The 25,196-nt window shown below is 48.1% G+C and overlaps 1 protein-coding gene across 1 annotated transcript in view; it reads right to left on the bottom strand.

The window, feature by feature from the left end:
• ASIC2 (acid sensing ion channel subunit 2) overlaps positions 1–25,196 on the bottom strand; it is a 294,113-nt gene that overhangs the window by 84,740 nt on the left and 184,177 nt on the right. Inside the window, exon 2 of the mRNA XM_040244462.1 lies at positions 13,193–13,343. Coding sequence (XP_040100396.1) covers positions 13,193–13,343 — 151 coding nt within the window. The remainder of the gene's footprint in view (positions 1–13,192; positions 13,344–25,196) is intronic.

Raw genomic sequence — 25,196 nt, forward strand, 5'->3', positions numbered from 1 at the left:
TATAAATGACTGAGAGGGCTGATAAGTCTGGGTGGGTAACCAGCATGTAGGAGAAAGTGCCGTGTCTCCGAAACTATAGGGGAAGTTGGTGAATGATTAGGATTCTGTTGATAAAGATTCTGTTGATGCACCCCGCCGGCAGAAGTTAGGTCCCACCAGATTGCTGAACAGATCCTGTATATAGATTGCAAATCTTGTTCAAAGCATTACCAAATTCATAGCAACTTTTTGTTATTGAATTTTTTTCAATAAATGAATGTAAAAAACATGATAGCATTCATGTGTGGGTGATGTCTGAGAAATATCTGTGATGTTAAAAAGGCATCCTTGTATTTCCAAAGGATGGGAACAGTGGTCTAGATCAGAGCTTTTCCTACTTGAATGGCAGTCACCAGGGATCCTGTTACCAGGCAGACTTGGGGTGGGGTCTGAGTTCTGCATTACTGGTGAGCTCTCCGGGGATGCCAGTGCTGTTGGCTGGAGGACCACACTGTGGGTAGCTCTATGCTGCAGCAGAGCACACCGGGCCTGTGGGGGGCTGGTCTCTGCCTACCTCTCCAGCCTCAAACCTCACCCTTGGACCCAGCCACCTTGGGACATCAGGGGCTGGTCCCGGCCTTTGCTCTCAATTCCCCTCCCTCTGCGTGGCATCTCCCCTCCCTACAACTTACCCCCTCTTCTGACCTCCACATACTGCCCAGCCACCTGGCAAACAGGCCTGAGCATGGGACCAGAGGTCATCTCCTCTCTGAAGCCTCCCCAGGAAACACTTTTCTTCTCTTCCAGAACAGTTTATCTCCTCCTTTGTACCCCAGCTTTCCTCTACCTGTCTTAACACTTCATGACATTTAATTGTTTACAGGCCTCCTGAGCAGACTGCAATTGCCTGCCATTCCTTGAGGCATTTAACATGAGAACTCTTGGATCAATGAGTTTCCATCTCCCACATAAAAGGAGCCCTTGGGATAGTCCCTAGACGGTGAATGCTTTGATGTAAGCATTTGATGTAAGGCCCTGGACTGGGCCTTACATCTGTATCCCTGAGTGTCGGGCACACAGTAGGCTCTGTGAGATGTGAGCTCTGAACTGGGGCTGTTTCATCTACCTCCTAGATGGTCCTCTCCGACCATTGCCTGGCTGCCCGGGAGATTTAACTAGAGCACGTATATGTCCTGCCCAGCACTTAGTATCTGCATGAAGCAGGTCTTCACAGCTTGATCTACTTAATTGATGCCTGCCTCCAAGGGGGCTTCTGACTCATGGCATCATTTCTGCAGATTCTTTGGCACCTGTGGAGACCACCTCTCCAGGATAAAGGTCCACTCTTGAGAGTGAGCTCAGAATCACAGTTGGCTGCATGCAGCATCGTCCAGTGCTCTAGACTCTCAGAATTCAGCCAGAGCCCACACCTCTCCTTGTGGAGAGGTCCTTGGTACCAGGCACTAGCACAAAAGTCTCTCCCGGAGGCAGAGATGTTGGGGAAACCATAGCAACCATTTCCCTCCACTCTTGCTCTGTTCCATTTGTGATGGGGGCAGGGAATCATGCTACCTTTGAGAGTTGCTCAGGCCCTCCAGCTATGTGGAAAATTTATGATTATTTTTAAATTTATTTTAATTTTGATCAAAGCAATACCTGTACATAATTTTAAAAGCCAAATGGTACCTCAAGGCTTTTAATGAAAAATAGTATTTTCCTGCTCCACCTCTTCCCATCCCCTGAGACACACTCCTCAGAGGCAGTTACTCTCAAGAGTTGGAGCTGTTTCTCCCAGAACTGACTTTCATAGTTTCATGGACATCGACTGTTTGATAGTTATTTCTTGATTTTTGTAACTTTTAAGTATTATCTACTGAATTTCCACCATGGGAGCTGAGGCTGTAAGCTCCTTATATGAAATATCCTGGCATACTCCCTTGCCTTTCACCTAGATGTCAGTAACCAGCTTTCACTTAATTAAGACTATGCAAATATTACCCACACCCCAGCCTTAGAGTATATAACATTTTTGATCTCTTCCTTCTGAAACTGTTTTGTTTTTCTTATTTTTTTTCTTTTTGTTTTGTTTGGCTTGTACCTATAGCAGAGGGCTTCCCTGGTGGTGCAGAGGTTAAAGCATCTGCCTGCAATGTGGGAGACCTGGGTTCGATCCCTGGGTTGGGAAGATCCCCTGGAGAAGGAAATGGCAACCCACTCCAGAATTCTTGCCTGGAGAATCCCATGGATGGAGGACCTTGGTGGGCTACAGTTTATGGGTCACAAAGAGTCGGACATGACTGAGCAACTTCACTTTCTATAGCAGAAATGGCCAAAAAAAAAAAAAAAAGGATCAAACTCATAGAAAGAGTAGAAAAGTGGTTTCCAAGGGCTGGGGGTGGGTGGAATGGAGAGGGTAGTAAAAGTGTACAAAATGTACAAAGTTTCAGTTATAAGATGTCAAATGTCAGAAGATTTTATATAAAACATGGTGACTATGGTTGATAACACTGTAACATATCTTTCTGATCCAGAGACAAAACCCAAGTCTCCTACATTGCAGGTGGATTCTTTCCCATCTGAGCCAACAGGGAACCCAAACTGTTAATCGCCCAGTCGTGTCAGACTCCCTGCGACCCCATGGACTGTAGCCCATCAGGCCCCTCCATCCATTGAATTCTCCAGGCAAGAACACTGGAGTGGGTTGCCATTCCCTTCTCCAGGGGACCTTCTTGACCCAGGGATTGAACCTGGGTCTTCAGCATTGCAGGCAGATTCGTCACCATTTGGGCCATCAGGGAGGCCCTTAAGAGAGCAGAAACTAAATGTTCTACTCTTGATATATCAAATATATTTGAAACCAAATTCTACTCTTACTTAATTTATAGGTTGCTGGATATAGAGTTCTCTCTTAGACAAGAAAGATTCCTGTTCCCTGGGCCCTGCCCCAAATTTGAGGGCATTCTGCCGTTGTCTTCCGGCTTCTACTGCATGCATTGAGAAGTCGATTCTAATTTTAGATTCTAGGTATTTGACAGTTTTTTTCTCTCCAGAACCTTTAGAAACATTGTCTTTATGAGCCTGAATTTTGCAAGGATGCATCTTGGTCTGGTTCTCTTGCCACTTATTGCAGACAGGACTTAGTGAATTCTTTCATTATGGAAAATCGTGTGGGTCAGTTGGGAATTTTTCTTATTTTATTTCTTTGGCAACCTTTTCTTCTCCACAATCTCACTTTTGTAATTCTAGATATCTTAGTTGTAGGATGTTGAGCTTTCTCGGTTTGCTTTCATATTTTTGCATTTTTTTTCTCTCCCATTTTCCATCTGTTCGTCTTTTTTGTTTTACTTTTCAGGCAATTTCCTCAATTCCAATCCTTCTGTGGGTTTAAAAAATGTTTGCAATCATATTTTTAATTTTCAGTAGGTTTAAAAAAATTTTTTTTCTTTGGATGTTACTTTTTAATAGCATCCAATTTTAATAGCTGGTGTTTACGAGTGCAGTATCTCTCTTACCTCTTGAGAATTTTAATTAAAATGTTTTGATGTTTTCTTCTGCTCTCTGCATTTATTTTTTATTTATCAAACACGTACATAGTGCCTGATATTATTCAGGCAATTTGCTAAGTGTTTCACAAAAATATGAACTCATTTCTACCTTCCTAACAACCTTAAAGAATAGATAATATTATTCTCATTTTAGAGATAATGGAACTGAGGCTCAGAGAGGCTAAGTAACTTGTCTGAGGTCATACAGCTGGTAAGCTGAATAGCTGGGATTTGAACCAAGGCTCTAGAACTCACGCCATTAACCATTAACTCTATTTCCTCAAAGTTTCTTTTTTGTTTGTTTGGTTTTGATTCCTTTCCTGTTAGCGTGTGTGCAGGCTCAGTCACTCAGTTGTATCCAACTCTGCAACCCCGTAGACTGTAGTCCACCAGGCTCCTCTGTCCATGGGATTTCCCAGGCAAGAATATTGGAGTGGGTTGCCATTTCCTTCTCTAGGGGATCTTCCTGATCCGGGGATCAAACTCAAATCTCTTGCATTAGCAAGCAGATTCTTTTCCACTGCGCCACCTGGGAAGCCCCTTTCTGTTAAGTGGCTGCTCTCAAGTGCTTGACTTTTTGACTCTCCATTCATCATTAAGAGGTATTTAGTGTCTGACAGTCTTCTTTGCATGTGAGAGGACTTACCAGGGGATTTCACCCTAGGATGATCTAACTGTATGGGGACTGCTGACTGTCCTTCTCTGTGAATATTTTCTCTTGAGCTTGTCGGTGTCTCCAGGCTTCTGGTTAGGGGTGGGAGGGGTAGATTAGTCTGACGGAGGATCTGACTACTCAGGAGGCGGAAGCTCATTATCTCCCTGGTTTCTACACAGCACCTCAACCATGCCCTCAGTTTTTTTTTTTCCCCCCTTTCTTAAAATTAGTTGTTTTTTCTTTTTTTTAAAAAATTAATGAACTAATTTTAATTGGAGGCTCATTACTTTACACTATTGTAGTGGTGCTGCCATACATTGGCATGAATCAGCCATGGGTGTACATGTGTGCCCCATCCTGAACCTCCCTCCCACCTCCCTCACCATCCCATCCCTCAGGATCATCCCAGTGCACTGACCCTGAGCACCCTGTCTCATGCATTGAACCTGGACTGGCTATTATTTCACATATGGTAATATACATGTTTCAATGCTATTCTCTCAAATCATCCCAACCTTGCCTTTTCCCACAGAGTCCAAAAGTCTGGTTTCCCCCAGTCCAGAGCCTATCTATTTCTTTTTAAAAATGAATTTACTTGTTCATTTATTTATTTGGCTGCAGTGGGTCTTAGTTGCGGCACGGGGCTCTTCGTTGCCACATGCAGTATCTTTTGTTGTGGTGCACGGACTCTCTAGTTGAGACATGAGGGCCTAGTTGCTCCCTGGCATGCGAGACCTTAGTTCCCCAACCAGGGATCGAACCCATGTCTCCTGCATTGCAAGGCAGACTCTGGATCACCAGGGAAGTCCTGAACCTATCTATTCTTCAATCTGATTTTTGGCTTGGGTGTAGAGAGATATTTGGAGAAGGCAATGGCAACCCACTCCAGTACTCTTGCCTGGAAAATCCCATGGACGGAGGAGCCTGGTAGGCTGCAGTCCACAGGGTCGCACAGAGTCGGACACGACTGAAGCGACTTAGCAGCTGCAGTAGCAGAGAGATATTTGGTTGCACAACTTCTTTCACAGACTTCTAACTAATCCTCCTAGTTTTAGCTGCACCTCTCATCCTCATTGTGTGCAACATCTGATGCCTCCAATCCTCATCCTTTCTCAAGGAAGGGGGTTGTCTATGGAGAAAACTGTTTGGCTTTAATCGGTTTCCCTGTGCAGACCCCTATCTTTCAGCCTTGTCTGCTCTGCCCAGTCAATTAACATCTGCTCTCCATTTTCCATAAACTTGCTGACACCTACTGTTCTCTTCCTTCCCATCTTCTTTGGTCTTGAAAAAAAATACTTGAAAAAAAATCTCGATTGCCATTTAGGCGAGGTTTGGGAGGGAGCCTCCATGCATATTTATGTTCATTCCACTGTGTCCAATCAGAAGTTTAGACTATAATCTTCCCTGAGGCTCAGCGGGCACATCATGGGCTCCTTCCACACTTTTAGGAGAAGAGGGACGGAGGTAGAACTGATCCCAGGATGTACACAAGCCATAGGATCAATGGGTGCTTTTCATTCTCAATAGCGTCTGCTGCCCATTCAGCCTTTTTTTTTAATTTTAAGAAAGATTTACTTTTATTTTTATTTTGCCATGCCTCATGGCACATGGGATCTTAGTTCCTCAACCAGGGATTGAAAATACCATCTTAACCCCTAGACCAGAGAAGTCCCACTTATTCAGTGGTTTTCAAATTGGGTTCCTTGGAGCCCTAGGATTCCTCAGGGAGTCTCAAGGTTGGCCACAGTGGAGCATAGAGAAATCCAACTATCTCCAGTTGAACCAGACCAGCTCTTCCTTTATCTGCTTTATGTATTGGGGCTGTGCTAAAGCTTTTGTTCAATACAAGGATTCTGCTATGGGGAAAAAAAAGAGGAAGGGAGAACAGCAACAGACCTATCATTATATGCCATTCTGTCTCAAAAGATGTCACTGGAATATTTTTTCTGAGATATTTTTATGGCTGTGACTTTACAATCACTTTTTTGAGTTTTAAAGGAATGCAGGGGAAGGAGACTTACTTGTGAGTCCATAAGTGGGTTTTCAGTTGGGTTTAACTACTTAGCAAGGTGTGTGTTCTGGGGGAGCTTCCTCAACCTCTCTGGGCTCCAGCTTCTTTATTTTTCAATGGGGATTATAGTTTGTTTGAGGGTCACTTTGGGGATTCATGGGACAGAATGTTCATGGCACAAGGTAGCTACTGGTGGCTCAGTGGTAAAAAAAACAACAACCAAAAAACAAAAAACTGATGGCAATGAAAGAGACTCAAGTTTGATCCCTCAGTCGGGATCAAAGATCCTCTGGAGAAGGAAACGGCAACCTACTCTGGTATTCTTGCCTGGAGAATCCCATGGATGGAGGAGCCTGATGGGCTACAGTCCATGGGGTTGCAAGAGTTGGACACAACATAGCGACTGAACCAACCAACCACCCTGGTCCCATCACTGTGCACAGTACAGCGATATTTTCTCTCTCTCACCAAATGTATCAACAGATATCTATTGCCCTGGTAGATGTCAGTGAGCCAGACAGTCCAAGATCCCTAAGCTTTTGTAGCCTGTGTTTCAATAGAGACAGATCCACAACCAAAAATATTAGTAAATAAGTAACTCATATGGCATACTTGAAGATGCCATGATATGGAACAGAGGACAAGCAGAACAGATTAGGAGGGGTGAGGAGTGGGGCGGAGTGCAATTTTAAATAGGGCAGTGAGGGAGGTGAGATCCGAGCAAGACTCGATGGAGGTGAGGCCATGAGCCACATGGTCTGAGCAGGGAATTCTAGGCAGAGGGAATGGAGGATGCAGGTGCTCATAAGGGAAGCTTTGAGGAAGTCACAGGGAGTCACTGGGAAGTCAGAGTGGCTACAGTCACGAGAACATGGGGCCGAGTAGGAGGAAATGAGCCCGGGGAGATGATACGTGGTAAGGTATCGACTCTATTAGAGCGAGGACTCTCAAAATAATTTCCATGCTTAAAAATTCATTTTCCCCCAACACTAGAATCTGGGGACATCAAGGCAGAGTTTACTTGATTAAAAAGTATATTTTCAGAACTTCCCTGGAAGTCTAGTATTAACAGTTCAGACTTCACCTTCCAATGCAGGGGGTGCAGGGTTGATCCCTGGTCTGGGGAGCTAAGATCCCACATGCCTCGTGGCCAAAAAACCAAAACAGAAAACAGAAGCAACACTGTAATAAATTCAATAAAGATTTTAAGAATGGTCAACATAAAAACAAATCTTTTAAAAAGTGTATTCTCAACAGGACCTACGGCACAGCACAGGGAACTCTGCTCATTATTATGTAGCAACCTAAATGGGAAAATAATTTTAAAAAGAATATATATATATGTATAACAGAATCACTTTGCTGGACAACTGAAACTATCACGGCATTGTTAATCAACTATATATCATTATAATATAAAAAAGAAAATATAAAAAAAATTAAAGTGCATTAATATTTTAAAAAGTGTATTCTACATCAGCTTGAATGAAGGCAATAATTTTGAGCCTATCTAGCTAGAATGCAAGTCCATTAGCGAGCTCCCAGCACACTGATTCCAGTTCGCTCAGATGTAACCCATCCACACGCTCACCCCTATCTCCCTGAGGAGGGCCATTCCCAGGACTGGCTTGGGGAACCCAGCTCCCTCAGGGCTCCCTTGTCCTTCCATAGCCACACCCACTGGTCACTGATTGGCCCAGGGGAGAGCACCTGACTGGGCTGGGCCAATGAATCCCTTCCTTGTTTTTTTCTTTTTAATAGAACAGTGAGAGAATCAGCGTGGCCTCTCGCTGATGGTAGGATGTGAAAAAATATAAATCTCTTGGGAGCTATGTGTGAAAAGATACATGTGCGGAGAAACCCTGTCTCTATTGAGAGAGAAAAAAGCAAATCAGAGAGAGGAGAGGTAAAAGAAGGGGTGAAAGACCAAGGAGGCGGGTGCCCTTGTTTCCAGTTTTTTCTCACGCTGCCCCCTTGCCTTACCGCAGCTGGGTTGTTGAAACTTGCCTTGGATTCCAGGGGTAATACAATTCTTTTATGCCCACGCTTGTCTGAATCTGGGTTTTCTCATGTGCAGCCTAGATAACCCACTGCTTATTTCTTTTATCTTTGAAGTTACTCAGAGGCATCTACACAGAGTTTCATTTTTAACAACCTCCCACCTGCCTTCAATTTAATTTCCTTTAGCAAGATGCTGGTCGTGAAATCTGCACTTCTGTAGCCTAAGACAGCTTTTCAGTCCTTTTTCTATTTTGTGAGGTCCTCCATGAAAAAGAAGGTTTTCCACGGTCAAAAGCATTGGGGAAATAAATGCTTTATGCAACGTTCCTATCTTGGAGATTCATAATGTGATGTTTGGAGAATCCCCGCCCTGAATTAACGTGTTTAACTCTGCCTAACCAGGGTTCTCCAGATCATTTTTATTCCTGTAACATGTAACATCCAAAACTCAGGATTTGGGGGCATGCTGGCAAGGCCCATGTGTGACGTGAGCCTGCCTTCTTTAAAGTGGTATATTTCCAGGGTGCCTTCCACAAGGATGTTTGACCAAGGAGGCATTGTCAGCCTGGGGGAAAGAACATTTTTGATTGATTTCATAGTCACTTTCCACTTGCTAAGTGTGAGTCCATAGGGCTGGGTCCATCCAAAGTGGATGCCTTTTCCTTATTCACTCTTTGGCACCAAAGGTCCTCCCTGTAGGTCAGAGTTACACCCAGAAGCATGGCTCCTCCAGTGCTTCCTGAAATTTCTGAGAAGTGAAGCAAGAATGTGCCAGAGGCTCCGCTTTGAGAATGAGATGTCCAGAGGATAAAGTGCTCCAGGAACCTTGGGTTGGAATAGGATATTTGGAACAGTCTCTGCCTCTGGCATGGTCTGACCATCCTCCTATCTACTGGTTGTCATTATCAACCTTTGACTGGTTAGAGTTTGTAGAGAGCGCTCATCTGATCTGCTGGTAAAGGCAGGGCTGGGTGTTCGATCATGGGTCTGACTCTATAAAGTTACTTCCTTGTCCTACTGCTCTGCCTGTTATCAAGCTGTCTGTAGCTACTCCCTCAACAGCCAGCTTTCCATTCCTTTCTCCTCCGTCGTCACCCATCTCTCTCCTCTAAGGACTCAAGTTCCTTTTCCTGGGGATTGAGGGGAATTGGAAAGGTCAAGGAGGCAAGGTGGCATCTGTGGAGACACCTGGCTTGGCAGGTCAGGAAGGCAGCTCCCTCCCAAAGCCCAAGGTGGGATGAGGCTTGGCCATCCCCTCAGTCTTTGGGAGCAATGACCAAAAAGCAGAGCGTGGCCACACCTCCTCAGGTGGTCTTAAGGACAAACATCCCTCACTCACCAGAGCCCCCCTCTGGTCCTTCAGCAGGTGTGTGGACCTCAGTTCCACCCATGTGAGGCTCACCCTCCACCAGTCCAGGAAACAAGCAGTTTTGAGGTGACCAGAGTCTCCAAGAAATGCTCATGACACAATGGTTTCTCAGCCTGAAGAAAGGTGCTGTGGAGGAAGTCTGGGTGTGGAGATTCAGGAGGCGTGGCTGGGTGGCCTGGGTGAAGTTGCCTAACCTCAGCCTTCATCCCTGGCAAATGGAGATAAGGAGCCCTTCCTATTGCTTCCTTGGTGGCTCAGACGGTAAAGCGTCTGCCTGCAATGCAGGAGACCTGGGTTCGATCCCTGGGTCGGGAAGATCCTCTGGAGAAGGAAATGGCAACCCACTCCAGTACTCTTGCCTGGAAAATCCCATGGACAGAGGAGCCTGGTAGGCTACAATCTATGGGGTAGCAAAGAGTCAGACACAACTGAGTGACTTCACTTTCCTTTCCTTTCCTATTGCTCAACATGATGGGAAGGCTGGGAGGGAGGGTGGTTATGGCCCCAGAGGAATGCAGGGATGGCTGCAAAGGCGAAAATTCAAGAAGTCAACCAGAGCTACTGAAGCTGTGCTCTCCAATATGGCGGCCACTCACCCCCTGGGACGATTTAAATGAATATACATCCAACGATAATAAAACCTCAGTTCCTCATTGATCACATATCAAAGGCTCAGTGTGGCTACCATATAGGGCAGCACAGACAGCACTGCACAACGACCAGTTTCTTCTCTAACTAATTTCTTCTGGCTTCTGTCCTGCTTTCAACCCCTTCTCCTTCACGCCCTGAATTATCCAACCTCAGAGGATGCGGTTTGAGTGACAAGTACTGGTGTCTCACTAGGGACAACTCATGCTCACTCTGCTGGCAGGAGGGAGCCTGGAACTTCTCCTGGATTCTGTGTGCAGCTCTGGTTCCTGATAGTGGCTTGAAAGGCAGGGGCTTTGTCCTGTGTCTTCTGCAGTCCGACCGTGTCCTGCCTGAGTGTTAGGCTCACAGTAGGTCCTTAACTATGATTAAGGATTTGTCCTGAATGGATATAGCTCATGGTCCATTAGGGCTGACGGCTGGTCAAGAAGCTTGGGTCAGTACAGTCCTGGCTTGGCCACAGATTCACCATGTGACTATCAGTCCATCACTGCTTCCCACCAGGCCTCTGTAGAACAGGGATGCAGGGGTGGGGTGCGTGTGCTCACGCGTGTGTGTGTGTGTGTCTGGAATAGATGGTCTCAGGTTCTTTCCTGCTCAGACCATCCACAGCTTCACGGGGCAGAATGCAGATTCCCCAGGAAAGACCCTGTGGTTGGAGCCCAGAGCATCAGTGGCCAGTGTGGAGACTCAAGGTGACCCTGCAGGGAGCCATGCTGGGTGAGGATGTCTGGGAGTGGGGCGGCCTGCCTTGCGAGTGTGTGTGTGTGTGTGTGTGCGTATCTGTGTGTGTCTATACATGTGCTTTGGCTTCTGACTCAAGGTAACAGGTGGGAAATCCAACATGACACTGGAAGGATATAACTAACTTTTGGTCAGGCTGTAGGTATGGGATCTCCAGGATTCTTTCCTTTTTAGTTTAATTTCTGGCTGTGCTGGGTCTCTGCTGCCATGCGTGGGCTTTCTCTAGTTGCGGCGAGCAGGGGCTACTCTCTAGTTGTGGTGTGCAGGCTTCTCATTGTGGTGGCTTCTCTTGTTGCAGAGCTTGGGTTCTAGGATGCACAGGCTTTAGTAGTTGCAATGCACAGGTTTAGTTGCCCCTCAGCATGTGAACCAGAGATTGAACCTGTGTCCCTTGCATTGGCAGGCGGATTCTTAACCACTGGCTCAGCAGGGACATCCCTCCAGGATTCATTTTACTTTTTATTTCTCTCCCTTTCCACAAGAGGTTCAATAAGCAAATATGTTCTGGTGTCTCCAAGGTAGAGGATCAGGTCTTGGGGACCTGGTCCCAGCTCCCAGGACCCAGGGTTGTCTTTGGGCCCCGGGTCTCAGAACACAGGCTGGCCTGAAGGATGTTCTGGAAACCCAGGCTCTGTGGGCCCTTTTCCAGAGCATGGCACTAACACATTTCTTTATCTGTTTGCTGGAGGGCAGTGCTTAGTCGCTCAGTTGTGTCCGACTCTTTCGGACCCCATGGACTGTAGCCGGCCAGGCTCCTCTGTCCATGGGGACTCTCCAGGCAAGAAGACAGTGGGGACCCTGAATTTAGGGAAGTGGATGGATTCAACTAAGCGTCTGCTTGGCAGAGGGCTGGAGCCTGCGGTGAGCTTGTGAGGCCATCTCACTCTTCAGGAGCAAGAGGAGTGACCACACATGCCCTGAGGGGTGCTCAGAGGCGAGGAGCCTGGAGAGGGAGTGCGGTGGACGGGAGAGAGCTCTGGGTGTGCGGTCAGTCCTCCCCAGGGTGGAGGCCCTCGCTGCCCTCAGAAGCCTGGAGGGCCTGGGGCTGGGGAGGGCCAGGCCTCAGGATGCGCTGAGGCAATGGCTGTGGGAATCAAGGGATGGAGGCTGGGCTGCAAGAAATGAGGGCTGGGGTGTTTGGCCTTCACCACCTCCGCAACTCCAACCTGAGGGCCCAGGCCTCCTTCCTGCTGCACTCCACTCTCCCTTCATCCCTGCCTGCGGCCTCTCAAGCGCATCTCCAGACTTCCTCTTCCTTCCCTTCTTTCGGCCCTGAACCTAGGGTTACCTGAATCTCTCTTTGGGTCTCCTTGGCATCCAGGGTCCCATGCGTGGGCACCTCTTCAGCTTCACTTGGTGAGATCTAGAGGCTGCCGGCCTCCCTAGGCCTCCCTGCCGTATCATTCCAACCACTGCGCCATCATCACAGGGCCTTCCCTGTCCTTGCACCCCTCTCATGAGGATATCATGAGATAATCTCAAGACTCCAAGGACCCCATGCCCTGCAATGCTTTCCCTGAACCCTCCCTCCTCCCAGGTGAAGGCTGTCATCCCACACCAGCACAGGGGACCCTCGGGTCCCAGTGGACTCAGTCTCCTCTACTAGGCTGTAATCAAGGGCTTGGTTTTTTTTTTTCAATTCAATATCCTTATTTTGGTGTAAAGCCTGAGATAGCATATGTGGCTTATGAATAGTTTGCTGAATAAATAAACGAATAACTGGATGCATGAAATAAGCTTTGGGACCTATACACCCGGGTCCCCCATGGGCTCACGCAGGCTGAGTCTGTGCCCTTCCATTTTCCAGCAGCCCCTCCACCTTCCCTCAGCGGGAGTAATCTGCTTTCCTTTCTGCTGGGCCCTGTAGCCGGGTTGGGGTATTCAAGATGGTGGAAGAGGAAGGGGCTGGTCCATCACTTCCTCTTCTCCTGCAATCGCGCCACCCACCGCTGCAAACCGAACTTGTTAATTCGAGCCTTCCTCCGCGCCTCCTCTCATTCTACCCGCCTTCCCTTTCCAGTCTCCCCATCACCGGCCCCCTCCCACCTCGTGAAATCCAAGGAAAACTCAGGGCATCACAGTTTGTGCCGGGACGTATTCCCATTCACCGGCATATCACCCGCCCCTTGATGGAGAGCAGTCCTTCACCGGGTGGGCCAAGATAATCCGCTCCAGGCAAAGGTCTCCTGGAGGCCACGCCCCTCGGCCCTCACCCTGCCCCGGCCCCGGGCCCGGCTCACCTGTCTCGCCCCAGATGGGCAGGTACTCATCCTGCTGAATGTCCAGCATGATCTCCAGCCCGTTGCCTGTCCCCCCCTTGACCGTGGTGAGCAGAGGCTTGCCATCCTCGCCCGAGTTAAACATGTAACACTTCCCATATTTTGTAAACACCTGAGGGAGAGAAGAGAAAGAAGCACGTGGGTGACTTTGGACTGGGCTCCAGGCAGACTGGGAACTCCAGAAATCCCACAGCAGGCCAGCGTCCCCACAGCCCGTCATAGTCAACCCTCTTGGGGACCAGTGATTCCTCACCCCGGGTTAATGGGCTGGATTCTGGCATCAAAGAACACATCTGGACACCCTTTGGGGTTTGTTGCCATGGAGTCTGGTCTCTTCTCCCTCTGTTAATCCTTCCCTTTCCACCCCCCTCCCGGGGGCGGGGGTGGGAGGTGGGGAGTGGGGGTGGGCAGCCACGTCCACTCTCAATTGTCAAGCATTGACTATGCTTTCTATCCTGTAATCTGTGCCTCCAGCCCGAGCTTTCTCTTGGGCTCCAGACACACTGATCCAACTGCCTGATACGCATGATTTCAGGGGGACATAGACACCCCACTGCCAGCATGTCCCAATGGAATCAAGGCTTCCTCAGCCTCCACGCCCCACTGGATGGCTCTCCTGTGCACGTGTCCCAGGGGATAGCACTGCCACCTGCCCAGGGGCTCAAACCAGACCCGCAGAGCAGGTGTCCCCTCTTCCTCTTTCTCACCCCACGTCCAATCAACCAGCAGGGCCCGCCAACACTGTCTCTGGATCCAACTTGACTTTCTCTTCTGTACGGCTTTAACTTAATGACCTCCGTCATTTCTTGCTTGGGCTGCTGCAGTTTCTTAGTTAGACTGCTGGATTCCAGACAACCTTCTCCAGCCCATCCTTTAAGTGAACCATGGCTCACTGCTTCAGAAATGCAAACTTGATTATATTAATCCTGTGGTTAAAATCCATCAGGGCTGCGCATCCCCCTGAGAGTAAGATCCAGGCCCACCCTCCACACTCAGCCTTCTATGATGCTCTCTCTGTCTGCTCCATCCTCCTCTTCCCATCTGAGTCCATGGGAATTCACTGGAAGATAAACTCATGGGTTCGGTGGTTACCTCTGCATGTTCACTGAGGAATCTACCCCTGGTGGCTAGCACAGGGCCTGGCACCTGGGGGTATTCCAGAAATATATGTCAAATGGACAAGTGAATGAATAAATGAGTGAGTGGGTGGAGCTACATTAAACAACTCTGGATGTGCCCTGCTGGTTCGCCTACTTGTGGCTTTCTAGTTGCTGCTTCCACTACCTGTAACAGCTCTTGTTCGTTTTTTGGCCTGGGCAACCTCTGCCCATTCTCCAAGACTGCATCAATGCATCGCCTCCTCCAGGAAGCCATCCCAAGCTCATGGACCAAGTTGTATAACATCCCTCCTCACTTTCCCCCTTTGCTCCTTCACCAGGGCAGCTATCATATGCAACAGTAACCACAGGTGGATATTGTTGTTTCCATTGCTCAGAGGACAAAACCACAGCCCAGAGAGGTTAAGCAACTTGCCCAAGGCCACACAGCTATTAAGTAGAAAAGCTGAGTTTCAAAGCCACGTCTGTCTGGTTCTAACACACATGATCTCTTTGGGCATGTTGTCATTGTCGTTGGGGTGTTTCTGAGCCCTATGCTGCTCCTCTCTGCCTCGCTTTTTCCATCAGCCAATCAACAGTCATATGCATGAGTTCCTACTACATGCAAAGCTTATGGAGATTGTAAAGAGGCACAAGCCCTGCACGCCCACTATTTCCCTTTATAGCTAGGGTCCCCAACGCCCTGGCCACGGACCAGTACTGGTCCATGACCTGTTAGGAACCCAGCTGCACAGCAGGAGGTGAGTGGTGAGATGGAAGTTTCATCTGTATTTACAGCCACTCCCCATCCCTTGGGCTTCCCCGGTGGCACTAGTGGTAAAGAACCCGCCTGCCAATGCAAGTGATGTAAGAGATGTGCACTCGGTCCCTGGGTTGGGAAGATCCCCTGGAGGAGGGCATGGCAACCCACTCCAGTATTCTTGCCTGGAGAATCCCAGGGACGGGGGAGCCTGGTGGGCTACAGTCCATGGGGTCCCAGAGAGTCGGACACGACTGAAGCGACTTAGCATGCACCCCCTCCCTCCCTTGCTTTACCACCTGAGGTCTGCCGCCTGTCAGATCAGATCCGTGGGGCATAATAAATTTAATACGCTTGAATCATCTTGAAAACATCGTTATACACCCCCCCCCCAGTAATGGCACCCCACTCCAGCACTCTTGCCTGGAAAATCCATGGATGGAGGAGCCTGGTGGGCTGCAGTCCACGGGGTCTCACAGAGTCGGACACGACTGAAGCGACTTAGCAGCAGAGCAGCAACACCCAACCCCACCCAGCGTCCACCCCAGTCCGTGGAAAAACTGTCTTCCATGAAACCGGTCCCTTGTGTCAAAATGGTTGGGGACTGCTGCTTTTTCGTGCATATCAAAGTATATAACTAGATGGTGATTTATAGGGCTGTTTGTTGGAGAGGGTGGGGGCTGGGTCTGTCTTGTTGGATGAATGAATGAATGGGCTTCGAGGGGTTGCTACCCCCATTCCCTCGCCCACCTCTGGGAGGCGCCCTTAAGTGCTGGCCAGCCTTGCTAGTTATGGCGGGAACTCACACCTGCTATCTTGTTCCACTCCCCTCCCCTCCTTTTTCCTGCTCTGGTCTTCTCAGCTTCCCATTTAATTGTTCCTAAGCGTTTTTGCTTGCTTTTCCTAGAGGGTATTAGAGGAGAGACGGTTTACCTTCGTGGGGGCAGAAGAAGGGGCTCAGAGCCAGGCAGGCGCACACGGACTGCACTTCTCCGCCGGCCTCCCTGCCTGCCCCGCCCCAGCCCGCCGCCCCTGCCTCGCTTCTCCCTTCTCGCTCCTCCGAGAGGATCATTTTCCTCTTTGCTCAACATCAAAGGCTGAGAGTTATTTACCCACAGCGCAGTTTTGCTAGAAACTCGGGACAAGATGCCGCTTTCCTTCCCGGTTGCTGTGCATAATGACGTGTAAGAGTAACCGGCGCTTCAAACGTAGGCCTTATCGCTCCCAGTCACAAAAGACAATTTATTTAAGTCCAGACTGTCAGGCCAGAGCTCGCTGCTTCTTCAGACCTGCCATTCTCCGAGGCACTTCTCTGCTCTCCTGGTAAGCGCTGACAGCCTCATCTGGGTTGGCAGGGCTGAATTTGCAAGGTTGCTAAGAATCAAGAATTGCTCTTGGCTGGATCCTTTTTGTAAGAATTAATGGTGCACATATCAGACCTGGACCTGCAGGAGTGACAGGAGTGGGGGGTGGGGGGAAGCCTGAGAGAAAGATGGACCCCATGACCATCATTTTCATTGCTCACTGCGTGTTGCCGTTGAGAGATGACCCATGCACAGCTTCAACTTTCTCAACGGCCCCAAGAAGTTGGAGGGAAGGAGACTAAAACTTCCTGAGCCTCTACTCTGTGCTGGCCCCTGCTTGGCATTTTCCTAATTATGGTCCCGACTACCGTGATGGAAAGGCATCTTATTATCACGTGCCCATTTTACAGTTGGGAAGACTGACACTTAGTGAAGAGGTAGGTAGTAGAGCTGGGACTCATGGGTTTGACTTTACCACCAAGGAAGTTCCAAGGGAGGAACCCTGAGATTTTGAGCCAGACAGAAAGGCATCAGAGCACCTTGCTCATTGTCAAGTCGATGGCCTTGAACATGACATCTTTTTCCAATGTCAGTTTTCATGTTTGCAAATTGAGCAAGATGACCTTGCCACGTGGTTGTAACATCTAAATGTGGGAATGCAAGTGGATTTGTCTGGAAGATTACATAATAGACATCTTTAAGAGGTACGAATCCATACTAGGTCCTTTTCAGCAGAAGTGAGAGAAGTTATTTGAGTTATGGGAGGAGGTCAGTGATGAACTGAAGAATGGGAGGTGTTGAGGGGTCCCGTCTTCTCTGATTGTGTCTCAGTAATACCAGGCTTGTCTCTCTCTCTCTCTCTTTATTTTTATTTATTTATTTATTTTTGCTGCATTGGGTCTTCATCGCAGCTGTCAGGCTCTCTAGTTTTGGCATGTTGGGCTTAGTTGTCCCCAGGCATGTGGATCTTAGTTCCTTGACCAGGGATCAAACCTGTGTCTGCTGCATTGGAAGGTGGATTTTCAACCACTGAAACCCCAGAGAAGTCCCATCAAGCTCATTTTGAAGTAATTACAGGGGATAGAAACCATCATGTGCCACTGACTGCTTATTCCTTAAGAATGTTAAGCCTGTTGCTAAAAGCCCAGGGCAGCCAATGAGATTACTAGGGCCACAGAGTTCTGTAAGAGAGGGCAATGCTTTGATGCACACAATCCACTTTGAAATCTATATTTGGACGGAACTGCAACCAGTCACTGGTGCAGTGGACAGCTGTCATAGTCAAAAGTTTGCATGTTTTAGCCTGTACTCTTCTCTTGGTAGTGTCTTTGATTTTGGTATCAGGGTGATGGCGCCTTCATAGAATGACTTTGGGAGTGATCCCTCCTATTCCGTCTTCTGGAAGAGTTTGAGGGACTTCCCTCATGGTCCAGTGGCTGAGACTCTGAGCTCTCAATGCAGGGAGCCCAGATTCAATCCCTGGTCAGGGGACTAGATGCAACTGAGAGTTGGCATGCCACAGCACATGCTGCAGCTAGAGATCCTGCCTGCTGCAGCTAGAGATCCTACATACTGCAATGAAGATCGAAGATCCCGAGCACCACAACTAAGACCTGGCACAGCCAAATAAATAAATAAAGATAAATATTAAACAAAGGTTTTGAGACGGATCGGTATAAATTCTTCTTTGTACGTTTGGCAGAATTCCCCAGTGAAGTTGTCTGGCCCTGGACTTTTGTTTGCAGGGAGGTGTTTTGTTTTTTTTAAATTACATTATTTTTAATTAAATTATCTGTAGTTTAAATTACAGATTCTATTTCACTTCTAGTGATTGGTCTGTTCAAATTATTTATTTCTTCTTGATTCAGTTTTGGTGGGCTGTGTGTTTTTAGAAACCTGTCCACTTCTTCTGAGTTATTCAGTGTTTTGGCATAGATGGTTCATATTTGGCACAATCTAAATCCAAGAAATCTGGATGTGGGGATGGGGAGAGGGTCTTGTGCCTTCCAGTAGCTCTTAGAACAGCCCTGAGGTCACAGACTGGCTTGGTGATCCTCTCTGGAGCACCATTCACATTCTATCTGCTGTCATTAATTTTTTGCAGCAGAGGTTGGTCTTATCACTCCCATCTTACAGATAAGGAAACTGAGGCCCAGAGAGGCTGAGCCAGGTCACAGAGCTGGTGAGTAGAGAATCCAGGGTGTAGGTCATCTTTGCCTCACTCCATTGCCCGTGTTCTTTGCCGCTGCTTCCTCGTAGCTACAGCTACTCTGTTCCCAACAGACTGATAAAATTGGTGCCTTGCTAACACTAGGGGTCTTGAGCTTGGTAGTGGGGGGAGGTGTGGTGGTTATATCTCAGAGTCAGGAGAATCTCAGGAAAGTGCAGCCCCCACAAATCTTCTTGGGGATTTCCCTGGTGGTCCAGGGGTTAAGAATCCTCCTCTCAATGCAGGGAACACGGGTTTGATCCCTGATTGGGGAACTAAGATCCCACATCCTGTGGGGCAACTAAACCTGAGCCCTGCAACTAATGAAGCCCTCAGGCTACAATTAAAGAGCCTGCTCGTCACAACCAAAGATTCCTCATGATACAATGAAGATCCCATATGCCACAACTGAGACCCATCACAGCCAAATAAATAAATAAATATAAAAAATCTTATCGCCCAAATGTCTCATCTTGCCCGTGGAGAGTCTAAGGCTCAGAGAGGTAGAGTGTCCTGCCCCGGGTCACACAGCTAGTTTGGGGGCAGGGTTGAGACCTGACCTGGGTTTGGGTCTGTGCACTTCCTCTGAAGCCTTCTGTTTGTGCATGATGGGGGTTGGAGATAATGGCTAAGCTCCCCTTCCTGGGGCCCTGCATCCAGGAATAAAAAAGATTAGCAATGCCTGCTGGCCTGGGTACCAGCATCCAGGCCCAGTGTGACCTGTTGGGGCAGCCTGCCTCAGAGTCCAGGAAATGCACAGCGGAAAAGGTTAGGGACAGCAGATATCCCTGAAGACACAGTTTTCTGGCCCAATTAGTAGTGCAAACAACATTTCTACACATGGACCTACTTAAAATAAATTATGTATAAGCTCCCTTAAGGACTGTAGAAATATCCACTTACCAGCACACCACCGGGCCTGTAAGCTTCAAACCTTCCAAGCCTTCATTAATCCTGACCTTTAGGGCTTTTCTGAGGCAGTGGCTTCCTTGTCTCTTCTTGCTTATTACGCTTGAACGAAGTGAAGTCCTATTGCCCCAAACCTCCTCTAAAACTCAGCCTCCCCCTGCCCCGGCTGAGTTAATGAACTTTCCTCCCAGTGATTTGCTGAAATTTCTGGTTTGGCTGTTTTCAAAATAATGGACATGCTAAAGCCCACTGTTTTGTTTGCTCTGGCTTTCTCTATCAAAATCTCCTAACACAGCGGTCCTCAACCTTTTTGGCACTGGGGGCAAGTTTTGTGGGAGATAACTTTTCCAGAAACCAGGGAATTGCATGGTTTCTGGATGATTCAAGTGCCTTACATTTATTGTGCACTTTCTTTCTATTATTATTACATTAGCTCCACCTCAGAACACCATGCATTAGACCCTAGAGGTTGAGGACCCTGCTTTAACACATTTTACACAGAGGGAGGACAACAGTCGGTTAAATGGGTTACCAGGCTTTCAGTAAACAAAATGAAGCTGCTTTTTGTTTCCTTTTCTTGGAAGGAGGGGTGGAGGTTATCAGTAATTCAATCCTTTTCATTGCTGTGTAGTATTCCATTGCACAGCTATACCAGGATTTATTCATTTAACTATTGATAGACATTGGGTTGGCTATTACAAATAAAACTACTACTATAGCAGGTATAGGTCAGTCTTTGTATGGATAAGTTTTCATTTCTCTTAAGTAAGTGCATAGGAACTGAATGGCTGAATCATATCATCGTGTGTCTGTAACTATTTAAGAAATGGCCAAGTTGTTTCCAACATGGTTGTATAGTTTTATATTCCCATCAGCACTGTATGAGAGTTTCAGTGGGAGTGGTTTCCATTTATTTTTTAAGTTGTCAATCAACACGTTTGAGAATTAAATACGGCAGAGGGATGCATGCATGAGGAGGGCGCTATAGATGGTCAGGTCCTGGAAGGCGAGGCCTGCATCTTATTAGGAAAAATGCTTACTCACTCATCTCTTCCTGCAACAGGAATTTTTGACCACCTATGATGTTCCAAGGACAGATGCATGACTATGCTTTTACCCCATAGTGAGATTTAAAAGGTGACTTCAGCAAGTACCCAGGAAAGAACCTCCGTGTGGCTGTAGAGTCCTCGGGAACCAAGGAGATGAGGGGAATGCAACCCCTTGGCAACCACTTGTCCCTTCATCCCAACCAAGAGGCCACAGTCTCTTTTAGGACGGCATTAATATCATTCATCTTTGGGTTCCTTTTCGGAGGGGAGAGAAGAATGTACAGTCACTGGGCATTTACCACAAGGCAGGAACTGTGCTGATCACTTCATACTCCTTCTATCTTTCTTAATAATAATTTAACCAATTAATTAAAAAATCTGGCTGCACTGCGTCTTAGTTGTAGCATACAGGATCTTCAATCTTCCTTGTGGCATGTGAGGTCTTTACTTGCAGCAAGTAGGATCTAGTTCCCTGGCCAGGGGCCCCCTGCTTTGGGAGCAGGGGGTCTTTAGTCACTGGACCACCAGGAAGGTCCCCTATAGATCTTCTATCTTTTAGGGCTCACAGAGCCCACTGATGTAGATGGTATTCTTCCCAATTTGTAGATGGGAAATCAAGGCTCAGCGAGGCTAAGTCTCTTATCCAAGGTCCTCCAGCTAGGGAGAGATTCACCTGACTTTTCCCTTTATATTCATGGGCCGCTCAAAGAACCCTTAGCATCATTTGAGCATATAATATGGTGCTGCGACGCCCCCCTCCCCTCCACTGAGTCCCTGCCCCTCTGTGCAGAGATGTGACATACGCTGTGTTGGTTTCACTAAGAAGCGCTCCTGTCTCCTTCCCCCAAGCCTGAAACACATCCCGGGGCTTTTCTGCTGGGCAACTGTCCAGAGAGTTTTAGACCGCACTGGAAGAGATGTGAAAGCCCCATGCAGAAGAAAAGAGCATCAGGTGACTGCCAATCTGTCAGCTGGGAAAACAGCACAGAGGGGAGCAAGGGTGACTCTGAGAGCTCTCCAAGTCACACATTTTGTGAACAAATGTTCCTCTGGAGAACGGCTCACAGAGGCAGAGGGGTCACTTGAAGGTCCCTGCAGGGTCATTTGAAATTCCAGACCTTCACCGGTGAATCCCTCCTGAGTCCTCATGTGAGCGTCCCAAATTGGGCCTGACTTGGGGTTATGAAATGGGTTGAGGGCAGCTAGAAGCCTTTCAAGTTGGACCAGCTTGGCTGGTGTGGGGAGGGGAGTCTGGGTGATGGAGGTTTCCAGGGAGACTTCAGGACAGGTTGGTTGATCTTTCTGCTGGGTCCTCCACTGTCTGTCTCCTGTTTGAAGTAAGGGCTGTGTCCTTTTCACTCCTGGCATCTCAGTGCCTGGCCCCATGCCTGATACACAGTAGGCACTTAATGGGTAGATGTCTGGATGCAAGAAAAGACTCAAGCATGGAACTGGGAACCAGGCAGCCTCAGCTTCCAGTGCTGGCTCTGCCCTGATTCAGGGAAGTCATTTCATCTTTTTGAATTTTGATCCCTCATCCTGGAAATGCTGGTAAGAGTAACTTCCAATAGAATTCTTGTAAAGATCAAAAAGGTCATAATGAATCTGAAATTGCTTCCTAGAAAAAAAAAAGTTTTCAGCCCAGGCAGAGAACTTTCTTCCCTGTGGTCAGTATCATGGCTAAGCCCCGAAGGGACAGGGGAGGTGGAAGTGTGGTTGTTTGCCTGTAGAAATGGAGTCTGAGATGTTGTTCCATCTGGGACCACATTTGTGGCTCATCCATCCAGTTGCCTAGTGAACATCTACAGAACATCTCTTGTGTTCTAGCACTGCTCCAGGCGTTGGGGATGCAGAGAAGAATTAAGTCTTTAGGGACCACCTAGTAGGGAAGGTGGTCCTGCAGAGCGATTCTGGGTGGAGTGCACAGAAAGAAGCTGTCTGGTGTAAGGGATGGGAGGGTTGTGGGGGCTGATACAGAATTCTCTCTAGAGGCAGGGCTGCTGACTCCAGCGGTATTTAGCAGGCTGAGACAGATCCCTCAGGCTGGCTCCTGGTCTTAACAGGGGCATGCTGATGTCAGGGAGGCCAGTGATGTCCGCTGAGCCCTACCTACCAGCCCTTCACTCCAGCTCCCTTCTGTTTCCAACCCTTAGACAACAATGGGCTCTACTAAGAGACAGGCAGGAAGGACAGACCTTGGAGTCAGCTTATCCTGGCTGAACACCTACTATGTGCCAGACACCATGCCCAATGTAGAGTGGAGCTTAGCTGTTAGCCAGTTGATAAGCACTAAGACGCACAAGCAGTGACCCAGAGGAGCTGGCATCTTGTTCTCTTCAAGGAAACCGGTGTCAGTCTCCCAGGACCCCCGCCAACCCCCCAAGCCTGGCTCTCTGATCTGTCCACTGCCAGCAGGTCACCAAACCCAACCCTGGGGATATGGGGCCAAGGCAAGGGGTTAATAGAAAGAGCACATTCCTGGGGAGCCAAGGCTGACTGCGAAGACCATATGCTTGGCTGTCATCAGATGTGGGGAGCAGGACCCAGGAGGGCTTCTCTGCCTTGGGGGAGAGCAGAAGTGCAGAAAAAGTGAAGGAGAAATAGTGGGCACAAACTGTCCACAGCCCATCACCGTGTCCCTCTCCTGCCTCCATTCCCTCCTTCTTAAGTCTGCTGACACGATCCCTGCTGCCCCAGCCCATGCCAGTTCCCACGTAGAACCTACTGAAAGGCAGGGTGTGTTCAAGGTGCAGCTGCCCAGACGCACTGGAAGTAGCCCCGAGTTCTGCCACCTTTGGTTCTTTCGGGGTGCAGAGCCTCGAGGCGAGGCACATCTTAGTCTATGTTCTGATTACTTATAAGATAATGGATTCGAAGTACCCGATAGAGTACTCACTCAATAACATTAGTTAAGATAATGTAGGGGTTCTGCACTTGAGCTCTGAAATCTCAGCTCTTACATGATGTGATTTCTGGGTTCCTGGTCTGTATTACAAGTTCTTTTTACAGCTGCTTGCCTGATCCTGTGACTATGGCCCTGTGCCCACTTCTGACTGCTGCCTGCTGGACTTACAGGAATATATGCCTACTTGGTTTCCCTGTGGCCATGCCCAGATGGGACACTGCTAGGGTATTCCTCTATAGGAAGTTTGTATCATCCCGGCTGGGTATTTCTGCTCAGCTGAATTTCAGCTTTCCTCCACTTTTCCAGCCTCTATCCCAGGGGCTTGTGTGGGCTTCCTATCCCATTGTGTTTTCTACCTGTGTGATCCACCCTGAGATAAGACACGGGTGGTTCCTTGCAGCTGCCTCACTACTCATCTTCTGAAGCAGGTGTGGGATGGCGGGAGGAGAGAGGTAGGGATCAGAAATGTGTTCTATTGTGTTCCTAGTTAATTTCACATTATTCTACAGGGTTGCACAGAAACAATGCATGGGTGAAAACCAAATGATGGTTTATGATGTTTACGGAAGCAAAGCAGATGTTCCAATTAATGCTAGGTCTGGAAACAGTCCCAAGGCAGGCTGATTCTAAAAGCTGATCAAGAAAAGGTCAAATAGGTAACAACCCACATGGCACGAAAATCCTCATAGCACATTCTTTCTGATTTCATATTTTCTCATTAAAAACATATTTCAGCTTCTCCAGGAACTGCTCAGAGAATGTCACTGTCTTCTAGTTTTTTCCTGTCACTGGTCTTGGAGGTTGCTGCTGCTGCTGCTGCTGCTGCTAAGTCGCTTCAGTCGTGTCCGACTCTGTGCGACCCCACAGACGGCAGCCCACCAGGCTCTCCCGTCCCTGGGATTCTCCAGGCAAGAACACTGGAGTGGGTTGCCATTGCCTTCTCCAGTGCATGAAAGTGAAGTGGCTCAGTCGTGTCCGACCCTTAGCGACCCCATGGACTGCAGCCTACCAGGCTCCTCCATCCATGGGATTTTCCAGGCAAGAGTACTGGAGCGGGGTGCCATTGCCTTCTCCGAGAGGTTGAGCAGCATGTAATTTCCATAGCAAAGCTTGCATTATGAATGTTCAAAGGCATCGCAGATTCACAGATGCAGTTTGAGGCAGTTCAGTGAGATTGCTTTCCCAATGTGTGGAATTAAGACCTGGCTGGAAGATATACAGCATGCATGATACCATGCTCCTTCCTAGGTCCACAGCAGACATAACTAGTGGATCACAGCACTCTTTCCCTCTGAGTCTCACAGTATTTTTTTTTTTTAAAGCCCAATAATTCTGGCTGCCACTGTTGGAGTTGGCAAGTGAATTGAATCCTATTTGCCCTTCTTATGCTGGAAGAATGTACTGCTGATGGTGACAGTGTTTCTGTAATAAAAGGCAATGCTTGATAGTTGTGCAGGTTTGGAGGGCAACTTGAGAGGCACAGTTCTGGGGACTTAGGCAGAAGGGACTGTAGTTGGTGACAGAGGCAGAAGTAGGACTTTGTATACTAAAAAAAAACTTGCTGGCCTTCCCTGGTAGTCCAGTGGTTAAGAATTCACCTGCCAGTGCAGGGATATGGGTTTGATCCCTGGTCTGGGAAGATCCCACATGACTGGGGGCAACTAAGCCTGTGTACTTGACCCCTGAACCCATGCACCCTGGAGCCTGTGCCCTGCAACAGGAGAGGCCCTCG

This window comes from Oryx dammah, unplaced genomic scaffold, assembly GCF_014754425.2.
Source record: "Oryx dammah isolate SB20612 unplaced genomic scaffold, SCBI_Odam_1.1 HiC_scaffold_8, whole genome shotgun sequence".
In the NCBI taxonomy this organism is placed as follows: Eukaryota; Metazoa; Chordata; class Mammalia; order Artiodactyla; family Bovidae; genus Oryx; species Oryx dammah.